At 39.1% G+C, this 22526-nt stretch overlaps 1 protein-coding gene across 4 annotated transcripts in view; it reads left to right on the top strand.

The window, feature by feature from the left end:
- Window positions 1-22526, top strand: part of COL19A1 (collagen type XIX alpha 1 chain) — a 215218-nt gene that overhangs the window by 38587 nt on the left and 154105 nt on the right. For all 4 annotated transcript variants that reach the window (XM_064447840.1, XM_064447838.1, XM_064447839.1 and 1 more), the window contains 3 exons: window positions 124-249; window positions 725-787; window positions 11007-11060. In XM_064447840.1, coding sequence (XP_064303910.1) covers window positions 124-249; window positions 725-787; window positions 11007-11060 — 243 coding nt within the window. The remainder of the gene's footprint in view (window positions 1-123; window positions 250-724; window positions 788-11006; window positions 11061-22526) is intronic.

The following is a 22526-nucleotide window of genomic DNA, read 5'->3' as shown; positions in this document are numbered from 1 at the left end:
GCTTCTCTGTAATATGGTGTGTACAGGAGTATTAAAACAAAGTAACTTAAAAGTGGTGTTCGGATGTTATTTACCTATTAACCAAAGTGGGCTAAAAATCAGAAAATCTTCTTTTTATTTTAGTGCCCACGTGAGGAGAGGTTACTTGCTACGACTTCATCACCAGTGACTGTTTATGCCAGCAAAATATACACACTTCCAGGAATGCAGCAAGAATCTAGAGAGAGATGCCACTGCTTTCCAAATAAAGTATGAGGTTTTACTATTGCTTTTTAGTGCATCATGCTGTTTAATGCTGCTAGGTATTAAAAAAAATAAATTAATTAAATTAATATTTTTTTTTTAGTTATTAAAAAAAAATCATACTGGCTTGTAGTGTTGTAATCTACTTACATTGTATTCCTGAGTTAAGAAATAGTACATTTGAGATAAAGTTAGAGTTGCAGAGGTCTGTAAGGTTTAGTTGTTTGAACACACACCAAAAAAAAATCCATAGTAAAAATGAGAATTATATTCAGGCATTATATTTAGTGTAGATGTTTTTACTTGAGAATAAATTATTTTCTACGTAATGCTTTTTTTAAAATCCTTCCCCTGGGTGTTGTGCTATATTTATTCCAAGTCATTTGCTTTGTTAGGCTTTTGTGATAAAGACAAGGAAACCAAAACAAATACATATTTTGGATCTGCTGCTTTGTTGATTTTTGACTTCTTTTAAAATCAGGGAGAAGCAGGATTGCCAGGAGTAGCTGGTTTGCCAGGCCAGAAAGGAGTTAAAGGTGAAAAGGTAAAATATCATTTGAATTCTCTCTTTCAAATCTTTATCTTTGGCCTATCTTTCTTGAATAGAAACTTAATGGATTTTGTTATTCCTTCAAGGAATCTCCCTGTACGCAGTTAAAACCTTTATCAGTCAGTCTCTGGTTTCCTGCATGGGCTTTCTGCCAGGCAGCATACAGCTGTCTTATTTTGGGGTCCCCTCATCAGCTCCATGGAACACAGCTTACCTGCCTGGGAAGCGCATGCCTACCCAACCCTGTCAGCGTGTCCTATTGCCTGTTCCCCTTATCCAAAAAAAGAGAAGTTGTATATGTCATCTCTGACAAGGGTTTTCCCATATCATGTGTGCACGTCACTGCTGACGGACAGAATACTCTGTGGTGGATTCATCCCTGCAGGCATCATCAGGAGGGTATAAATTCACTCATATGACCTCAGCACTCTATATTCTTTGACATCACTCTTACCTGAAACTTTCTTAGTTGTGAAAGGAAAGGGACCTGACATTGGCAAGACCCTAGGACAGACTGGTTGGTGCTCCTTTCCTTGGGCCTATTCTGTATTTTTGTTCTGTAATGTTTACCATGGCATTCCTGTGGTATTTAGCCTGAGGGTTTCCTAATAGTAAAGGTCAGCATATCAGATGTTTTCCCTTTGAACTCTGTTCCCTACATTTGTTTGAAGGATGCTGGATTATACACAGAATGTGTTTTTCTTGTGCTAACAGAGGGGGCAACTTTGATAAGCTATTGCAAATCAGCCAGAAAAACAGTGGATAGGAATTCTGAGTTCAGGGAATGCAGTGTGAGAGGAAGATACCTGGAATGTCCTAATCCAGAGGTTAGGATGGAGGTGTCCTAACCCAGCATCCTCCCTCTCAGCGTACTGTTTAATACATGATCTGAAATATTTTGTGAAGACAGTCAGCACTGTTCCTAGGACTGTGGTACCTGGCTGAAATGGGTGCAGTTCTGAGAGGGCTCACCTAGACAGTTGGTTGAAATTAAGTAGATTCCTTTGATAGTGTCTTCCCCGCCAACTCCTCTCCTCCAATATATATTTCACTTTTGATACTAGCTGTATCTTTTTCCTAGGTGGAGAAAAAAGTTCAAGCATATTAGCTTCTGTAGCCCAGCTGAACCTAGAGGAATTGCTGACAGTTTCCAAATTTAATAATGAATTTTTGATGATCTTAGGTCTGAGTATATGTCAGTGTTAGGGTTAGCCTATGTTACCAACATAGGGATTTTCCTAGCATTTATTTGGGAAACTGCTTTTCTGCTCCTGACATGATCCATTTAGACTATTACTCCTAGTAAGATGAGAAGGGAGACTTCTGAAGTCTAATTTTTTTACCTTTCCATCTCACAGCCAACTAGCAGTATTTACCATGCTAAGCATAGTACTTCTAAATGAAGCATGTGGGTGCCTGTGGTCACCACCAGTTCTGTTCTCCTGTTTGTTTTACAAAGAAACCCTCATTGCGTTGATTCAGAAACCATCCAACAGTCAATGAAGTCTTTCAACTTCTGTGCATCACTGATAGCAAATTGCCTGTCTGACATGGTTGGTAATTAACAAAGTACAAAATTTTTGGTTTAGATGTAAAACTGAAAATCATTAAGCTTGAGATTCATGAAAAACAAATCTTTCAAGATTTATACAAATAGATTTTTTTTTTTTGAGTGGCCTACCAAAAGTCCAAATAAGTCCAGATTTGTTTGGTTTATCACCAGCCATTCTGATATTTCACTGAATATTTACAGCCTGAGCAGGATTATGTGCTGCATCCAGCAGCTTAGCCTAATGATAGTAAATTGCCATTTGTGAATGTCAGTTCACAAAAATCAGTGAATCAGCAAGTTCAAGGCAGAGGTAGTACAGCAAACAGCTAGAATGCTGCTTCATTTGAACCTTCCTTATAATTGACCGGTACTTGCTACTTCCTAGTTTTGGGGTGGGTGGAGGGCCCATTACTGCTGTGATTAAAAGGATGGTCTCACTGTTGACCTTTTGGAGCAAACAAATACTGACTTGAATAGTGCTTACCATGATGGAGTTGAATGCCACATTCTCTGAGGCTTTAGTAACACTTTTTGTTTCGCCTCTGCCTTTGTGTAAGTGTTCAGTAACATTTCCTATTAAAGATGGCCTTGTTACACTAATAATTAGAGGTGGAGAGTTAACAAGACCCCAGACCATTCCAGACATGCAGGATACATGATTTATTGCCAGATTATGTAAAGAAGAGTAACAGACTGTGGTTGGATGTTCTGTGATACGTTATACGTGAAAGAGGCAGCTTTTTGATGACTTTGGCCAGTCACAAATAACCAGGATTTCTCTGAGTTGTCTGATGGTTCTTCAGCCTATGTTTCCCACTTCGCTTGCATTCAGCTCTTCATCTTGTTTTCTTCCAAATCATATTATTATTAGTGTCCAACTAACTGTATCTAAATGTCCTTATCATGGCAGCATCCAAGTGAAAACAAATTAATGTCAATTTTTTAGCTTCTTTTCTAGGAAATTTCTGTATCCATTGATACTATGTCTTGTTCAGCACAACATTCCTTATCCTTTTATTTTACATTGTCTCGTTCCAATTTCCCATCCACAGTAATTAATGGTATGACTGAATTTACGTGTCTTTTTGTTGCTGTGGGATTGGCAAGAAAGTCTTTCTGTACACAGACTGGTGTTAGGCAATATTCAAGTGCCCAGAAATTGCCCTTCTCTTTAGTCTAACATAGTTATTCCCTAAGATCATACTCTGATTTGCCTGTTCATGAATATCTAAGCTATAACCAATACAAAGCATGATACCTGATAAGCCATTTTTAGGTATTTGAATTTAATTACTAGCTTGTTTCCACTTCATTCCTGTACACTTGACAGTATGCTTGGCAGTCCTGTACTCTTGGCTCATCTTAGTGCCTCTGAACAGGTCTGAGCCAAAGTCCAAAGTGTATTGTAAGCCCAAATGACTAAAGTGCCGTATTTTCCCTGGAACAAGCATTCAGCAAATACTGAGGCATCTCTGGCAAGCTGTCCATCTGAATGTGCAGGAGCATCACTGATCAAAATTATTCCATTTGAGTGAATGATCTTCATGTTTGTATGCCTGGCCTTCCATTATGGCTTCATGAGGACATTATGAGGACAGTTCTTCACTCAGCAGCAGAAGTATTACCTCTGGTGCTTCAGGGGTGAAGAATCTGCTCAGTTTTAAGACTGTCTCCCTTCTTGAATGACCAGACTGTTCAGTTTGGTACCATACATTCCTTGCTGTGTAGGAAGAATTGCCTCCAGGGCAGTAGTCCATGTCCCTTTTGTTTCCTGTGCAGGCTTGGATACAGGGATGTTTGCTCTCCAGGATTTTATTTGCTGGGAGATCAGCTTCTGCAGCAAGGGACAACCTCCTGTTCTTTAATGCCTGAATAATTTACACTTAAAAAGTAACCAGGACCAACTTTGTTTGCTGCTTACTGACCTCTGCCCTTGAAACACACTTTTTGGACTGCCTGATAGCTTTTTCCCTTTGTGTGTAAACTGAGAGGCAGTAGTCAAGAGTGCAACTTAGGTTATCCCTGAAAAATATACCGCGTTACTCTCACGGTAGCTTGATTCTTAGCCCAGTGTATTTCACAAGTTCCAAGTGGTCATAAGTCACGTAGAAGTCTCCTGTGATTTAACAGATTTTGATATCTGTTCTGTAGAGCTAGGTTTCTGTTTCTGCTGAGCTGAGTGAGAAATTTACCATGTTTTCTGTTTTGGAAGCAATTTCTACTACTTCAGCATGGTGTATATCTGCTCAGTCTCTTAGAAATATATTGTTAGCAGATGTCTTTTGATCATGGTGTGAAGGTCCCATTTTGTCCTCAATATGAAAAAAATCTTCAGAAAGACAGAATATGATCACAGTAATTGGAATAATTACATATATACTGAATACACAAACTAATTTTCTCTATCAAAGAGTCTAAAAAAAGTAATTATATGTAATCTTTTTCTTTTAAGCAAACTTAGTGCCGATGAACGATTTTGAATTGAAATCCAAAAAGAATTAACTATTTTGATATAATACTAAACCCATTCCAAGCTGTATTAATAGGTCATTGGTTAATACTCTAAGTACAGCAGGGAGCAAAAAGCCAGAGGCAGAGTGCTTTCAAACATTAAAGTGCCTGTTGATGGACACCGTGGGGAAATTTATTGCTATTCAAGTGAGCTTCATTAATTTAAATTTTCCTTAAGGAAAAGGATGTTTAAAAGGCTATTTTAGGATTGGTAGAGATGGTTTTATGCAATACATTGTTGCATTAGGAAAATATTTGTAATAGAATGATAAGGAGAAAAGAACTCATGGAGAACAAATGAGGTGTCTGACTGTTCTTTCTGCTTATTTTCCTTGCTGGTCTTCCTTTCTTCCTTCTCTGTCATTCCTCTTATAACCCAGGTCCACCTGATTCCACCTAAGGCATATTTATTTTGTTATGCAGCCTGGAGAATGGTTCTTTTCTGGTCTGATTTTTGTTGCAGAGGTTATTGATAGGGCCCTAGAAGCTGGAGTGCATGAAAAAGAAAAATTCTGGGCAGAATACAGCTGGCTGTCAGTGATGACAAAGCCGGGAATTGTATGTACGCTTGGCAGAATAAAATCCTGTAACGGGCAGAAGGGAACATTCCATGCCTATGGAGCTAAGAATTTGTTGGTAGTCCTACTTAATGTTTTAACCACCTAATAATCCATGTTATCAAATTAATAAGGAAAATATCATTAATAATACAGTTTAATCTGCTTTCATTCAAAAGTCTTAATACATATACCTATTTTCTATGTTACCATATTCACCGTTCCAGTATCTCAGTCTTTAGGACAGCAGTTTAAATCATTCCCAAGAGGGAGTGAAGAGGGTGGCAGTGAATCCTCAGCACTTTGAGGTGCTCAGAGCGTTGGGGTGTCACCCCTCCCCAGCAGGGCCACCCCCAGAGCTGAAGCTGGAGCAAGGAAGGCAGCAGTCACAGGCCCTGGCACAGGTGTTAAACCAGCAACATCCAGCTCAGGCCACAGTGAGGCTGAGCCCCTGCGCTGCTGGGTCAGCGCACAGCTGGGGGCTTCTACTGGGAGTAACAAGGTTGATACTTCCCGAGCTATATACGTCTTGCTTCTCCCTCAGTGCCAGGGAAACCCTGGAGTGATGCTGCCTTTGGGGTGATTTTTCTTTCTCCAAAATTGAATTTATTGTATTCATCAGCTAAAAGTTCCTAATGAGGATTTTTTTGTCCCCCCAGGTCTAAATACTTCTATCACCATTTTACAATCATGAGAATTGCTTACCTGTCCGTACACCTAAGTTTAAAATATTAACTTACATAGTTTCTTACAGGGGCTGCCTCTGACATTAATCATGCAGATGTCGGATGTAGTACGAAGGATGAGTTCTCTACATTACCTCTTTCACTCTCCACTTTTGGAAACCCTGCCAGTACACTGTCTGCTGGAGCAACTCTCCTCAGAGTGTGCTGGTATTTTGTTCTCGATAATAATACACATTTTCTTACCTGGACATTTCTGATGCTATTGGCACACATAACTATGCAGAGATTAAAACCAGGAAAGCTAATTTTCTTAATCAAATCTTACAAAACCAAAACTGGTTTTGGTTAAGGAGTGTTTTGACAACCGATGCAGGTTACTCATTTTATTTGAACTATTATGTCCCCATTGCAGACAAGAACAATGTTGTAATTCAATACTTCAGCAGTGTGTGTGCTCTAGGCCACATTAATGTCATTCTGTTTCTTAAGTGCACTTGCTTTTGTCTTAGTATTAAAATCATTGTCTGTACCTGGTTAGTACATGGCTCTGCTGAGAATATTTTTCTTCTTTCAAAATTCCTTGTAGACTTTGTTTTCTAGATTAAATGTTGATGTGTCAAGTTAATCCCACTCCATATCACAATGTATATGTATTTAAAATAAATTTGCAATTTCAGAGACAAAATAATGTGTTTAAATTAAATACTTCCTTAAAAGAGTTGTTTTTTGGTTTTGCATGAGAAAGGACTAATTTATTAACTTAAATAATTATCACTTTGTCATTCTTTCTATTACCACGTCTGGCTTTAGGCTATCTTTGCTGTACGTGACTCTTTAATAGTAATGTGTGGTATAGGAATCAAGGTACCGTATTTTGTGTCTGCTACTAGCATATCATTTGTAGTTCTACAACAGGTGCATTGAATAAAGGCTGCATGGTGCAAAGAGGTAAAGGGCAAGTGCTTTTGAAACCCTCAGAGTCATTAATGCAAAAAAATGATCACAAGTGTAATGCTGCAGGTGGCCTCAGATGTGCAAAATTGTTTCCACTTCAGATAGAAGGCTGATTGGTATCATTGGAAAGAAGCATGTTTGCTGTCTGCAATCTCTTTTTAAGGATTTAGTTTGGCTTGGCATTATGGGAAGTTGACAGAAGCTTTTTTTTTTCCCCATTTTTATTTTTTTTCACTTCAGCCTGTCTGCTCGTGAGTTTACCAAAATAAACATTGTCAAAAACGTAGTAGCCATCCTATTGTTTGCAAGAGATCACCTTCTGAAAAATGTGCTATGGCTTAAATATTTTATTCAATAAGTATCTTGTGCTCAGTTGAAAAGGATTTTCACCGGAAGCCTTAGTAGAAAATCCTAACAGTAGACTTAAAGCTCACAGGACTACCTTTGAACGTTGTTATACTGAGTGTACCTCATAACCTATAAATGCCAGCATTGTACTGCTAGCATTCACCAGCTTATGAAATTGTTCTTCTGGCCGCATATATTTCTGTTGGCTTTGGTAGCTCTAAGCAAATGCGACTCTATTCCCATTCATACTAATTTATTTACATACACTTTAAAAGCTCAGTTGCAGTGTGTGTTGGGAGTTAGAATACTCTTGTTAAGGCATAAGAGATTTATTTAGGGGAAGGTGTAGGCCTGATAGTCAGGAACCCTGTTTTTTCATCTCATTTCTATACTTCTGGCATCTACTATGTAAGAAAGAGAAAAGCATGATTTTTCAGTTTCATGAAGAAATTTGAGATCTACAGAAGCAAAGGAAAATGCCATTAAACAAAAAATTGAAAAAAAACCTTAGAATGCATTTACTCTACTTTTTTTCTATTCTGTCATGCCGTCTGTGTGAATACTGTTATACGTTGTACAACCTATCGTATCTGATCTTTAAACTCATTTTATAAAAGCATGAAAAACTAGAACCTTTCAGACTGTAGTTATTAAAATCACAATTACAAGATAGAAGCATAACTTTAGGATCTAATTTGCAGTGGAAAATAATTGTCTTCAAGGTGGGGAGTCTGTCTGCAGTTAGTGGAACAGAAGTGTAAACATACCTTGGTTAATTGGCTAGTGAGTCACATATGCGAAAGGCTTCCTGGCATGTAGCAGGCTGTGTAATTTTAGACTATACGGTATATAAAAATACACTGCTGAATGTAACAAAGTGGTTCTGGTCTATTAAAATAATGGCACGTGGCATAAGGGAACAGAGTGTGCATAGATAAGAGAGTCACTCTGTGGGTGATTAGATAAGGTAACCAGGGGCCAGTCCTGCCTCTTTATCTCTCATAGTGCCAGTGGGTTCATGCTGTTCACATGTACACGATTTTGGTCTACTTCTGAGATAGAGCTAAGGACCATTCCAATAGTTGAATAAAAAGAACATAGGAGATGTCTCCTACGCTCCTCCAGAAATCGTTGCTTCTGACCAGTCGTTTAAACTTATGGATAGAATAGTACTCTGCACCCAGGAGTCGCTCATTTTGGTTGATTTGCTTAGCTCATGTGTTAAAAACAAAGGAGTTTTGAGCCAGGCTGCACACATGCAGTTTTTTTATGATGGTTTCTGTGAATAATTGTTACTAAATTAAAATGGGGGGCAAGGAAAGTAAATAAGTTTTATGGTAAGCAAGAAGCAACAACAATAATGTTAGGGTGTGACATCTTATTTCAAAATTATGGTTACGGTTATTAGGACACATCATTCTACTTTTAGAAAAAGGTAATGAGGAAACCTGACTACTTTGGGGGCTTGGGGAGTTTTAGTGGTTGGGTTTTTTCCTCCTTCTTTTTTCCTTGTGGCTAGAGACAAAAATACTGGATTATCAGAACTTAACTAAGACTGCCATCCAGGGTCCTTGATCTGATCTGTAGACTCCTGGGTAAAATATGAGGAGACTTAAGCACCTCAGAGTGCAGCGTGCTGAGTCGGCAGCTGCTGTGTGCCAGCCTAGAGGGAATGCCTTGTTAAATCCTTCATTTAACAGGGTTTAAATGCTTTATAATTGCCATTTTGGGATATAGCAAATACTGTTGTTATGTACTTATTGCCAATCTTACTGCTCCTTTCTTAACTTCAGAAAGGTTAACAACTTCATTTCAGAAAAGAGGTATATTTACACTGAAGAGATAAAGGGACTCGGTATTCTGTCTATGAAGCTTTTTCAGATTTTTTAGTTTTGGTGGGGTTTTTTGTGGTTTTGTTGTTTTTTGGGGTTTGGTTTGGTTCTGTTATTTTGTTTTTTAAAGCTTTACAGCAGTGTTTGTATTCTGGTACCGAGTGCTGGGATACCTAGCTGATGATATTGTACTGTAACTACATCAATTAAAATCGCTTTAAACCTGACAGAAGGTCTTAGGTTGTAATTTAAGAAATGGTTATGCGCTTTACCTTGGGGACAGTCTCAAGTGCACAAATGGTCATCCAGATAGGAACCTGGTCTCCTTGCTCTTGGGAAAGAAACCAGGCTGCTGGGATGCAGTTCACCTGTGCAGTTCCTAATGTTCCTCTTGTGAACTTTGGAACAACACTAGATCCCATGACCCCCAGCGTGCTGGCAGGCATCAACGTCCAGGCAAGCCAGGCCCCAGGATTGGAGCACTCATTGGCTGCAGAGGGCACAGGACATGTATGTTCTGTGGCCTAGACAAAGCCTTTATGCTGTGCTATTAAGCGTCTCCAGTCCTATATGTAACAGGAGAAAAAGGAGTCACTGCAGCAGCGTGTGAATCCTGTTCGGGAAGATCATGAGAAACTGGTGTTTGTTACTGCAGAGAGTGGGTTTATTGACCAAACTGATGAACTTTGCCTAATACTGAGAAGTTTCTACATATGCTGAATATCAGAATTGGGAGTTTCCAATTTTTTTGGAAATCCTACTATTTAAAAAGTTATGCAGTTTGTGTGTTTAGAGGTCTTGAGGACTAATTTCTCAGCAGGGGCTTTTGGGTTTGCAGTTTTAGATTTGGGCTCCAAACCTAGGTTAACAGCCTATTTTAGGAGCCAGTTATTGTGTAAATATGTCTCTTTTGCTTCTTTGTGCAAACCTTTCTCTTGAAGAACAATTTGATAGTTAATTCTTTCCAAAGCAGTGATGTTTCCTTCATAAAGAGTTGGATTACTCCAAAAAAGGCTGCAGCATTTTCTGTTTGCTAGAGAATGTTCTCTTCCTAAAGTTTTATTTTGTTTTTAAATGAAGACTATAATATGGTTTCATTGCTTTCATTATATTTCTCTAGCATCCACTCGCTTTTTATTTTAAACTTTGTAACCCTTATTTTGACTTTATGAAGCAAAATTGCCATCTTTGATGTTTCTTCAATAATTTTTAAGACTCATGGTCCAGTTTGCAGCTACTTGGATCTTCCATACCTCTCCTGATCAGTCATTTGTCTCTTAAAACTAAAGTTTTCTTATAGATCGCTTATGGTTTGGCTTCTCTGAGGGTGTGAAAGGGAGGGAGAGAGGAACTGAGTTTAAATAATGTATTTTTAAAATATTGTGGGTGCATAACTTTTAGACAAAACAAACCTGTATTACATGTTGAGCTTTCTCAGTGTAGAACACACTCAACCCAGTGAAAATGGACCCACTAGGCTTCACTCTGCTGTTGCAATTTAATTGCCTTAAAATCAGTAGACCTGCTTATTAGGGAAGTGTGCAAGTATTTGCCAGACGAGGGTTTTAATTGACACTATAAGTGTTTTAAAAGGTATTTATTTTGTCTGATTTTAGTGTTACATGTAACGCATCCTCTTCCGCAATGGTTACTTTACTAAGCATGACAACAACAGGGTAGAAGATGCTTTTCTGTTGAAACAGATATGACCTGAGTAGTTGCTGTTAACCTCAAAAGTCTTCAGAACTTCTAACTGAATAATTTGTTTTGTAGGGTGAAATGGGCATGAAAGGGCAGGATGGTGTTCCTGGTCTTCCTGGCGAAAAGGTATGTTTGTGTGTATTGATTTGTAATTTGACTCATTGGAAGCGTTCATTATGTCAGTGGCTTTTCTGTAATTATGTACAGAAATGGGAGGATAGAACACTTCTGTTAGGAAGTTAACGTCTCTTACCTGCACTGCCGTGTTTTTGTAGCACACTGAAAAAGCCACTCAGATCAATATATTCTCTGCAGATGTGCTTGTTTTGGGGTTGTTTTTTTTTTCCTAGAAGGGGTGGCTCTACAGAACCAAAGGAAGCCACTTGTTCCACTATGCAGTTCGTGGTCTGTGAGCCTAGAAGAGAGCTCCTTATGCTCTCAACAGGCCACTTGGTAGAGCTTTGAGAATAAACATCACTGACCTCTGAGCAAGGACTTGGGAACAGCCATGGCTCAGAAAGCATGTCAGCCTTCCTGTGTATTCAAGAGGATAAGTTTCACTTCATTTCAGAATGTTAGTGTGCAAATTAAGGCAGTTGTACGCATTTATTGATTTTAGAGCTAGTTGCCTGTATTAGAGGAAGTCTACTAGTCTGAAGTCCAGCATCTTCAGTATAGAAGACAACCCTCATAACACTGAGGAAACAGCATGTTGTTGGAGTTTCTAATAATTTGGCCTCTTGTGATTTTATTGTTGTTGTTCCATAGTAACAGTTGAAATAATACTGGATTTTCTGCATATACATGGAAGCCAGTTAAGATATGAATGAAACTCTCCAGATACATGTGTTAGTGCAGTTCACTGATTTGGTTCTTTTTTTTGTTGGTTTTCTTTTTTTAAAAATTTTAGTCATATCTTTAGCATCATGATTTAAGTCCTCAGCCCTCAATTTTGTCAATTTATGTTCTTTTCATCATGTACTTCAAGTGTCTGTTCTTTCAGTGCCATAAGCAAGTATGCCTTTTAAAGACAGCGGTTGCTGTGAGAGGCTCAGAATTTCAATATCATACTTGGTTGGTTGACATGCTGCTTTCATATGTGTGCAATATTTTAGTAATGGCAGAGGGTTTCGTTTATTTTGTTATTATCCAGATTTCTAAGTACTGAAAGAAGTAGAGTTTCACTTCAGCTGTCACTTTTAAAATCTGTAATTAACAGGATACAAAATTTGGAAACTATCTTTTCTTTTTACCTACTATTTCTGTCTCAAATTGTGTTTTGCTAAAAATGGGAAATAGATATATAATACTACTGAAGAGATGAGTTAAAATAATGTTTTCTGCTGCTGATGGTAGGTTATATTTGGTAGAAAAACGGAGACCAGGCTGCAAAGATGTTCAAAGGATTTTGCAATATTGGGGGAGTGAATCATAAAGTGGTATGTGAAACTCAGAGAAAGTAATAGTAATGTGATGCAGATGAAGAGGAAAAACAAAGCAAATGCTATGTATTTCATGACAGGCTCGGGACTAGCTATTCCTGTTCAGGAAGATGATCTGGGAATTAAGGATCAATGAAAAGATGCGCTCACTTTTAAGTACTAGTCGAATAAACAAGTATAATTTAGGAATTATTAGGAAGAGAACAGGGAACAAAGCAAAAGCACCTTAATGTCACTATTATTAATGAAACTGTATTGTGCTACAACTTGAACAATGTATATGGTTCTGGTTCTCACATCTCAAAGTGGATCTAATATTACTGGAAAAGGTTCAGAGGAGGTGTCAAGAGTGATCAAGAGTGTTGGACATCTTCCAATTAAGATGTGACAGTATGGACCTGAATTTGAAAAAGGCACAACTGAGATGAAATATGTCCTGTTCTGTGTTCTATACAAACATGAATGGAACAGAAAAGATTAATAGGGAATTATTTATTTATTTATTTTACTCTCCTTTTCAGTGTGCAAACTAGAGCATCAAACCCATCTGATAGCAAGTTCAAAAAGGATAGAAAAGGCTCATTCTTCCTATTGCATGATTACAGTTTGAACACTCTGCCACAGGATTTAAACAGTCTGAACATTTATTAGAAAGCTGACGGAATAAAAATCCCTGGAATGTGTCAGACAAACCCTGCTGCTTGTCTGAAAGTTCTTGAGTTCCAAGATGCTGAAGTCTGGGAAACCCACTGGAGAAGTCTTTATGGTTGCCCTGTTATAATTTTCTGTAGACATCTGTTGTTGCCACAACTGTAGTCATACATTTGAGTAGAGAAACCTTTGATCTGATCCAGCTAGACAGTTTTTACTTTACTGTGCTCCCAGATGCGAATTAATGGAAAGAGTTATTGTAAAACATCGTAGATTGAATGAGATTGATCTAAAATGAAGCTGTGTTTTCCCTTAGCTCTTTCTGTAGCTCCTTCTCTGATGTTGTCTTTCTTTAAAATTACCAGGCTACATTGCTTTTCCCAGTACAAGTTATTCTTACAGTTTCCATGGTTAATAATGTTTAGGTTTTTTTTTTGCTTAGTGCCTTGCATATTCACTTTCAGGCCAAATCCCAAAGCTCCTGTTAGTTTACGTAAGGCTCAACAATCTTATATTTAATATCAAGACACTGTACTTTTCCTGAACATTATAACTCTTTTAATTCAGACTATAAAAGCCATACCATTGTTGCAAATTAAAAATGAACTACTGTGGAATCTGAAACTGGCAAAATCAAAAGCTGTTGTAAAAAAAAAAAAAAGTCAAAATATTTTGTACGTGCATAGCTAAATGAAGAAGCTGAGATCCAGCCACCCAGCTTCTGCTAGCCGGAGTTGTCATGCCTATGCAGAGCAGTACAGTGCTGTGTGGAATTATTAATTCCTTTTTGGAGGTAGAGTCACTTTGTTTTCCTCACATTGTGAGTGGTGTTAACATGCTCTGTCTCTCAGTTGATGCATCAAGAGCTATGTAAATTTCTGTGTGTCTTGCTATTTTTGTGGTCCTTTTTCTGGGATGTTCTTGATGCTAAAAATGTACAAAAGTTCAAAGACAACTGAACAAAGTAAAGGAATAAAAATACTCTAAGCACTGTTATATACAAAGGGTGTCTCTTACATTTCAGGAAATTGAGGTGCAGACTGTGCAATGCTGGGAGAGTATTCTCAGGAGCTACTGCTGTTTGTTTATCCTCTTAAACCTTTCAGTATGCATTATCTTTTGTTGGAGATATTTGTTTGACTGGTATGGCTATTTTTATGTTTTTCTGCATTGTGTTTTTCTGAGCTTTGTGCAGATGTGCCCCTGAGTCACTGGTTAGAAATAGGAAAAAGAAAAAAAAATTATATTATTATTTTTAATGGAAATGCAGTTTGAGGCTTCAGAGTGCAGAGGGACTCTTTCTATTACACCCCAAAACTATCCGCTGCAATACTCCTTTGTGCATACTTCTTTCCCTGGGGAAAGATTCAGAGAATAACTGGCAGATAAAGTTGCTATCCATCATATTTGAGAAGTCATGGCAGTTCAGTGAAGTTCCCACTGACTGGAAAACCTTGTTTTCATTCACATGTTATGAAAACATAACCCCCATTTTTAAAAAGGGAAGAAAGGAAGACCCAGGGAACTACAGGCCAGTCAGTCTCACCTCTGAGCCCAACAAGGTCTTGGAGCCAGTCATCCTGGAAACTATGCTAACGCACATGGAAAATATGGAGGTTGTTGGTGACAGCCAGCATGGCTTCACTAAGGGCAAATTGTGCCTGACAAATTTAGTGGCCTTCTGTGACAGGGTTACAGCATTGGTGGATAAGGGAAGAGCAACTGGCATCATCTACCTGGACTTGTGGAAAGCATTTGATGCTGCCCCACACAACGACCTTGTCTCTAAATTGTAGAGACATGGATATGATGGATGGACCACTTGGTGGATGAAAAATTGGCTGGATGGTTGCACTCAACAGCTCGATGTCCAAATGGAGACCAGTGATGAGTGGCGTTCCTCAGGGGTCCATATTTGGACCAGTGCTGTTTAATATCTTCATCAATAACAGTGGGATCAAGTGCACCCTCAGCAAGGTTGCCCATGACACCAAGCTGTGTGGTACAGTCAACATGCTGGAGGGAAGGAGTGCCATCCAGAGGGACTTGGGCAAGATTGAGAGGTGGGCCTGTGTGAACCTCATGCAGTTCAACAAGGCCAAGTGCAAGGTCCTGCACATGGGTTGGGGCAATCCCAAGCACAAATACAGGCTGGGCGGAGAATGGATTGAGAGCAGCCCTGTGGAGAAGGACTTGGGGTGTGTGTTGATGAGAAGTTCAACATGACCCTGCAATGTGCCAACTGTGTCCTGGGCTGCATCAAAAGAAATGTGGCCAGCAGGTCAAGGGAGGTGATTCTCCCCTCTACCCTACTCTCAGGAGACCCCACCTGGAGTACTGCATTCAGTTATGGAGCCCCCAACATAAGAAGGACATGGACCTGCTGGAGCAAGTCCAGAGAATGGCCACAAAGGTGATAGAGGGCTGGAGCACCTCTCCTATGAGGACAGGCTGAGAGAGTTGGGGTTTTTAAGCCTGGAGAAGTCTTCAGGGAGACTTTACTGTGGCCTTTCAGTACCTGAAGGGGACCTACAAGAAAGTTGGAGAGGGACTTTTTACAAGGGCATGTAGTGATAGGACAAGGGATAATAGCTTTAAATGGAAAGATGGAAGGAAGACATTCACTGTGAGGGTGGTGAGGCACTGGAACAGGTTGTCCAGAGAAGTTGTGGATGCCCCATCCCTGGAAGCATTCAAGGCCAGGTTGGATGGGGCTTTGAGCAACCTGGTCTAGTGGAAGGTGTCCCTGACCATGGCAGATGGGTTGGAACTAGATTATCTTTTAACTCCCTTAACCATCCCAAACCGTTTTATGTTTCTATGATGAAATATGTGGCAGATCTTACTCATGTTGCTATGAGTAAGCAACAATATCATTTGATCTATTTTAGAAGTTTACCTTAGAATAAGATAAATTTGGCTATTAGAAGGCTTGTTTCTGTAGAATTGTTTAGCTCAAATGTACCTGACACTAGTGAAAAAATAAAGTTAGAATAATCCTATCCAAAGTACTTTATTACTTAGAGAATCTTACCAGGAGAATCTCCCAGGAAAATGCCCCATGGTTGTACACTTAGTTTTCAAGGTCTGTGTAAATGGTGAAAAATCTGTGAGGCTTCAGGGATCTAAAGTGTGAAAATAGATTGTGTACCTCACATATCTTCAGTCTGTCTCCAGATGTGATACTTAGTCTTTTGTCATTTGTAAAACACATTATCGCTGACAATATAATTTCCCGTTCACTAAATGCTGCAGTGGTGCTGCAACAGTTGTACTGGCTAATAGATGCAGCTCTAAGTGGTGTAGACTTCTAGGAGGTTCCTGCTTTTTGAGAGGTTAGACCTGCTGTGGGCTACTAAAGAGAATAAAGTTTAAGTAAGTCTTGATGACTCTAGGGTGACATAAGAATAGCCTTAACACACAAAAGAAAACAGGTGAGTGTTCAGGCCATGGTTCTGCAGTTTTGCTGATTTTGCTACTGCAGTTCTTGTAAGCTGCCAAAGTGAAAAATGAGGTTTCCACTGACTGGCAACACACCACAAAATGCCTGTCACCTCATCTGCCTTCAGGGCAAAAGCATTCAGTATGACAGTGCTGATTGACCAATCCAGAGATTCAAGAATCAAATGCAGTCTCTGTGGAGCCCTACCTCAGACCCTCAAAGTCACAACACAGTAGACTGTGGATACCATCACATATATGACTCTCTATTTGATGTCTAACTACCTAGTTCCTTCATCCCTGTCCTTTTCCAGGGAGCCATCTTAAGAGATATTTTTAAAATAGTAGATCCTACTTAGGGCAACAGAAGAAATTCTTGAGAGTATCAGAGGAGAGAGTTTTGTGGTATTAGTTTATAGCTCTAACACAATAAGAGGGCAGTTGTCCTCCCTTGGAAGGAAACGGGCTTCATTTGTAGGCTACCAGAAGATATGGAATACATTGCCGTGACCCCCTTCATGCAATCAGGACTGATTTGTAGCGCCTTCTGGGGATATTTCTTCAAGGTATTTGTCAAATCATGATACAAGAAGAACTGGAATGTTGTGGTAAATCAGAATCTCTGTACATGTGAAACCTTATGTCTTGGCCTTCTGGAAGGGTTCAGCAAAGTGTGTGAGGATAGAGGAAACATTTCAAGGGAAGTACTGTGTTAGCCTGCTTACTCTTTAGCTATTAACAGGTGAATTTATCTCTGGATACATTTCTGAAGCCATTTAGCATAACTGGATTGCAGACAGAGGGCTGGCTGTATGGCCTGAGAAATTAAATCTGTCCCTGAAGCAAAGCTTTGACTGCAGTGCTCTAAGATGCGGGATGGCAGTCGCCTATCTGCTGCAAATCAGGATCCACAAGTTGAGCAACCCTGATCCAGCACTTAGACTAACCTCATTGTGACAAGAAGAACTGATTGCTCTGCCACTAAGAATGGTCTTCAGACACTATTGCTGTGTGCAGGGTCACACCGCTGGTGTAATCTGAGCAAGGTTGATACACTGCTAGAAAGTATTCCTATTAAAAAAGTTTGTATTAATTTCCATGTTCCTGTCATACTGAAATGGTGAGAGGACTCTTCTGTTGGTGAGGCCCACAGGCTTCTTTAGTGAAGTCATAGTGCCTTATTACTTCCGTACCAGTTGCATTTGTGTAAGTCCTTTCCTACTGGGGGATTGATACAGATAAGGACAGTCAACTTCACTGCTATACATTTTGTATCAGGAGGGAACAGAGTTGTCCTCTCTGCTCTTGCAGCCCAGGAAACAATCAGACTTTGCACTAAGCTGTTGTGTGTTGGATCCTCCTTTTGTAGTATACTTCTAGGCCTTACAAATAGTCTGAAAACTTAAGGAGGCGTATATTTTGAACCACAAGTAGAAGGTCAAGAATTCCAGCCTTAAAAAATGTTCTTAGATCTTTTCTGAGGAGAAAAAAAAATTTAAAAGCCACAAGACCTATTTGTTCTCATTTAGAGGGAGTTCATTTTGTCCTTTACTTTCCTGAGCTTTTTGTAAACTTGAACAAGCTGGGTTTGATTTGCCTCTGTGTAGTTGAGATTTTTCTGTTTCCTGCAGTGCTTGTGTCACTGAACCAGATAACTCAAGTCCTTGCCTTCTCTTTGCTTCTGTGTCTATAATGCCATGACGATGAAGCTGCAAATGAAAAGGTTTTGTGTAGGTGATGTAGTCCTGTTTGGGTTTTGCTTTGTTAGTTTTGGGTTTTTTTTCCTCATCTGTGATGCCTTGGCAATCAAGATAAACCTCTCAACTGTCTTGGCATGTCGCGTTTTAGGGAGTGGATGATGTCTGTGTACTTGAAAAGTGTTCCCGGTTCTGAGACAGGTTGCCGCCATGGCATGTACTTTGATACAAAGTACCAAGCCTCTTGGGGAGTTCTGGCTTATGTGTGTTACGAGTGCTGCTAACCAAAAAGCTCGTAAGCTTTTGAGAATGTGTTGATGGCAGCAAGGCTCAAAGGACTCAAGCTGCTGAAGGTAATTGTCTTTGTTCTTGGCCATTCCGTATTTGTCTATTTCTTCTGTTACGAAAATATTTTTTCTTCTTTTTTGATCACTACCTTCCAAAAAATAAAACTGACGTAGCCAGAAATGTAATTCAGAAAATTCAGAAGATTTACCAAACTAAGCTGGTTTTGCCTGTTCCCCTTTATCCAAAGCTTCACAGTAATTGCTTTCTTATGGTTCATGGTACACATTTCATAGTGATAGAGATGATGCATCTATGATTCTTAAACTATGTTTTGTGAAACACTTGTGACACAATTCACGTTAATACTTGACTTTCAAATGGCTTGGCTTTACTGTTGTATCTTCTTGCACTAATTCTTTGCAATCTAGTTTATGAACAGACATCCTAAAATGTTAAATATATTGAGTAAGCTTTTCAAAATAGTTGTTTTGCACAGTAAGCCAGAAGTAGTACTGAAATTTTCAATATGCTGTGCATTTGCTACTGCACTGTGTGGGTACTCCCACAGTGTATTTGTAAAATAAACATTTAGACAGACTGAAAGGAGAAAGAAATGCTTATGTGAATAAAAAGTGTTTATCACTACACAACTTAAATTTATATTCAAAGTCAGGCTAGAGGGAAAAAAACTGAGTGTACATTTCAAGAGCTTTACAAACTGTACGAGTGCTATTTGTACATCAAGAGTCATGAAGATGAGACTGGGTTTATATGAAACTGTGCAGTAGGTAACTAAAAGGATTGTTCCTTCTTTTGTTCATTTGCATGTATTTGTGATGGTGGCTCAACAAAATGTACATGAACTCACATATTTTGTGAGCTAGAAGATAACGGGACTAGAATATATAATGCTGTTTGTGGTGGTGTTTTTCTCATTTAGATATATGAGATGGTTATCTGTAACTTCAGTTTTCTCAAGTACACTGTGTGCTGTCTTCAGTTTTAACTGACTCTGAAACCTAACATTGATTATTTTACTCTTGTTAAATTTGATTACCCTTTTGTAATAGGGTTCTCCTTATATTTGGTACAGGTAAGGAAATGATTAGTAAAAGAGTTCCTAAAACATGATATATAGATACCATCTGTGGTATGTGTGCTGCATCAAAATGGCATGTTAACACTTCCTGAACAGCCCACTTTGCATTGCCTCGTGGAAAGCGCTGCCCTTTCCCTTGGTGGTATCTGAAAAAATGAGTTTGAATACTGCTGTATTATAAGATTATTTTTATTAAGAAGATATTGAATTCAGAAGCTCAATATAAAATATGGTTTAGAAATGTCCAGTGCGTTGATTTCCAACATGATATAAATATATATACACTAACTTATACTTTTGGAAGAAAATTACAAATGGCGTACTAGTATAGCATGTGACTTCAGATTACTTTGAGAGCTTTTAATACCCATCTCCGTACTGAGTTACTCCAGGGTCAGGTCTTCAGGGCCAGCTATATCATAAAATCCACAATCAGAAACTTGTTAAATGTAAATTCAGATCAAATTGTGTCATCATGAAGATCCTTGTGACCCTTAACCTGCTTTCCCCATTGCTCCAGCTAGACTGCGGAAACCCTGTCTAGAATTTTCCAGGGGATATTTGACTTTGCAGAAGAGCATGGTTATATGGCCTATTATGTGAGTTCAGCATGTGCTCCTGAAGCATCAATCACTCATGCAAATATACAAATCTGAGGAGACATTGGTGTTGAGCTTAAAGTAATGCAGTCTTTTCCTTGCAGCTGTCTCGAAAGATCTCTGGACACAGTGCCTTCCACATTTCATGTGCTGTACAGATCCTTGACAGGGGTCAGGATATTTCCGAAGTAGCTCATCAGCATCTCTGAGAAAGCTTCCAAAAATGCATGTGGAGCACTGGATAGGTACTGCTTACAGCCATCTTACTCAATTTGTCTGTCTCTCATTCAGTGCCATCCAATTTCTGAGCTCCTGTCATTGCTAAGCAGTTATATTTCAGTATTTTTAGATCAGGTGTGGACATAAACTGTGCAAGTTATGCAGCTTTTGAAAAATTCTACTGCTTTATTCTGGAGACTCCAACAGAGATAAAGAGTATAATCACTAATATAGGAAAAAGTATTTGACATCAGAAAGCTTTCAAAGTAGAATTGTGAGCTGTAAGAACGTAAAGCCAAACCAACATTTTAATAGGAAATACCGTGCAAATTTTTTAAAGCTAGGTTTTACCTTTGGCTAAGGAAGTAAATAGATCAGCCTCAAAAAAGAAGGGCAGTGGTTTTACAGTTAGAAACTGTATTACCACTGTGTTGAAGCCTCAAATTTGGGAATTGCTGGCCATTGGAAATGACGCCTCTATTACAGCAACAAATTTGGTACAGGTTTCTTGTATTCTTTTTGTGTTTTCAGTGATGTCTTTGTGTATAATTAGCACACATCTGATTTTACAAGATGGATGAATGTGAAAATGGCAGCCCTCTGTAGGTTTCTGATGCATGAATATGCTTTCTAAAAATCTTACTGGGCAAATACACTTTAGACCATTATGTTTTTCAAGACTTGTTTCATTGCTTCAGCATGTATAGTTCTTGCTTGCTTGCTCTCGCTCTCTTCTTCACATTACAAGGAAGTGTTTTGAATAGCCTTTGATCATAAATTTGATTCCAGAGAGCTGTCTGCTGTGCTGACTTATTTTGCCTTATTAGGCGATTTTTGCAGTTCACAACTCCAGGAACTGTTGAGCTCCCTGGTTTTTCAATTCCTAAAGCTAAACGACAGCAGTTCAGTTCTCGGTAGAAAGCCCTGTGGAATCAAATTACCTTCCGTGCAGCGACACTGCTTGGGTGTTATTTCCATTCTGGAGGGAATGGTGCTAGTGACCACTGTAGGTTGTGCACTGTAGGTGAGCCGGGACTTCATTTTTAATTGAAGAATCATTGTTTTCTGAGGAAAAAAAGAATTGTGCTTCAGTCTATCAACTAACCCATTTGAGGAAAGTTGTGGCATTGTCTTCTGTCCTCTTGTGGTTTCCCTCAAAATCAGATTAGTACGTCTCAGTGGAACAAAAGTGCAAATGTGTTTTGGGAGCCAGACGCTAATGCTTGTATTGCTCAGGATCAAAGCCATGGGCTCCTTCAGGCGAGTGACACTGGTGAGAGAAGAGTGGGGGTGGAAGAGTATACCCTCTGGTATTTGCAGGGAAACTGTAATAACCGGCAGACCGTGGCCAGTCACGGGGGCCTGGCGTGCAGTGGCCGCTATTGTGATGTGAGGTGTGGCCAAAGAAACCAGAGGTCACCGTCCATTTTATAGGGGTCTGGACTGCTGGGAGCAAAACTGAGGGTGGCACGCTGCCATGCAGGACAGGCTTTTGTTAGCGTGTTATGTAACGTGGAAATAAAAAATAATGTGGTTGTTAAATAATGCAGTCGTTAAATGCAGCTCTTTGTTCCTTAATCAGAGATTCATGAATACTCTAGCTGTGAGCCTGCCTGGCTCTGGGATTCTTAACTGTGTTTCCAAAGCCTCAGTCAGGACCTTACAGACTTCGAAAGGGTGGGGGGAGGGAGGCTTGAGCATTTTTCTTCAATTGTTCTTAAATTATATTTATTGGGTTCTTTCTGTGGGGTTTCTGTGGCACATAGATTTTTTTTTTCTTTTCTCCTCTATTTGCAAAGACTACAGACTGTAGGTTTTTAAACTAATATTCTGAGCTTTTCATATCTCGTCAGAAAGTAAAGCTTTAAGAAAAATACCTGTTATTGCAAGACTTAATGTTGTAAAAGTTGGCAGCAGTGTGTTGCAGGGGATGGACTAATCAGAGAGGAAGGAACTTTCTCACTGTACTGCAGCATGTCTGCTTGTCAGACATGTTTTCCTTAGTTTTGCTTGTTTTCTTTTGAGGAGTTAGATATTGAATTTCACCAAATCCTAGATTTCAGACCTGATGAATCACTGATCTATATTAGGATAATTTAAAAATTAGTAACTTATGTTACTGCAATTTACTTATTTTATATGCAGCAGTATTTTCT

Source organism: Phalacrocorax carbo, chromosome 3 (genome assembly GCF_963921805.1).
Source record: "Phalacrocorax carbo chromosome 3, bPhaCar2.1, whole genome shotgun sequence".
In the NCBI taxonomy this organism is placed as follows: Eukaryota; Metazoa; Chordata; class Aves; order Suliformes; family Phalacrocoracidae; genus Phalacrocorax; species Phalacrocorax carbo.
This window is presented reverse-complemented; position numbering and strand designations above follow the sequence as displayed.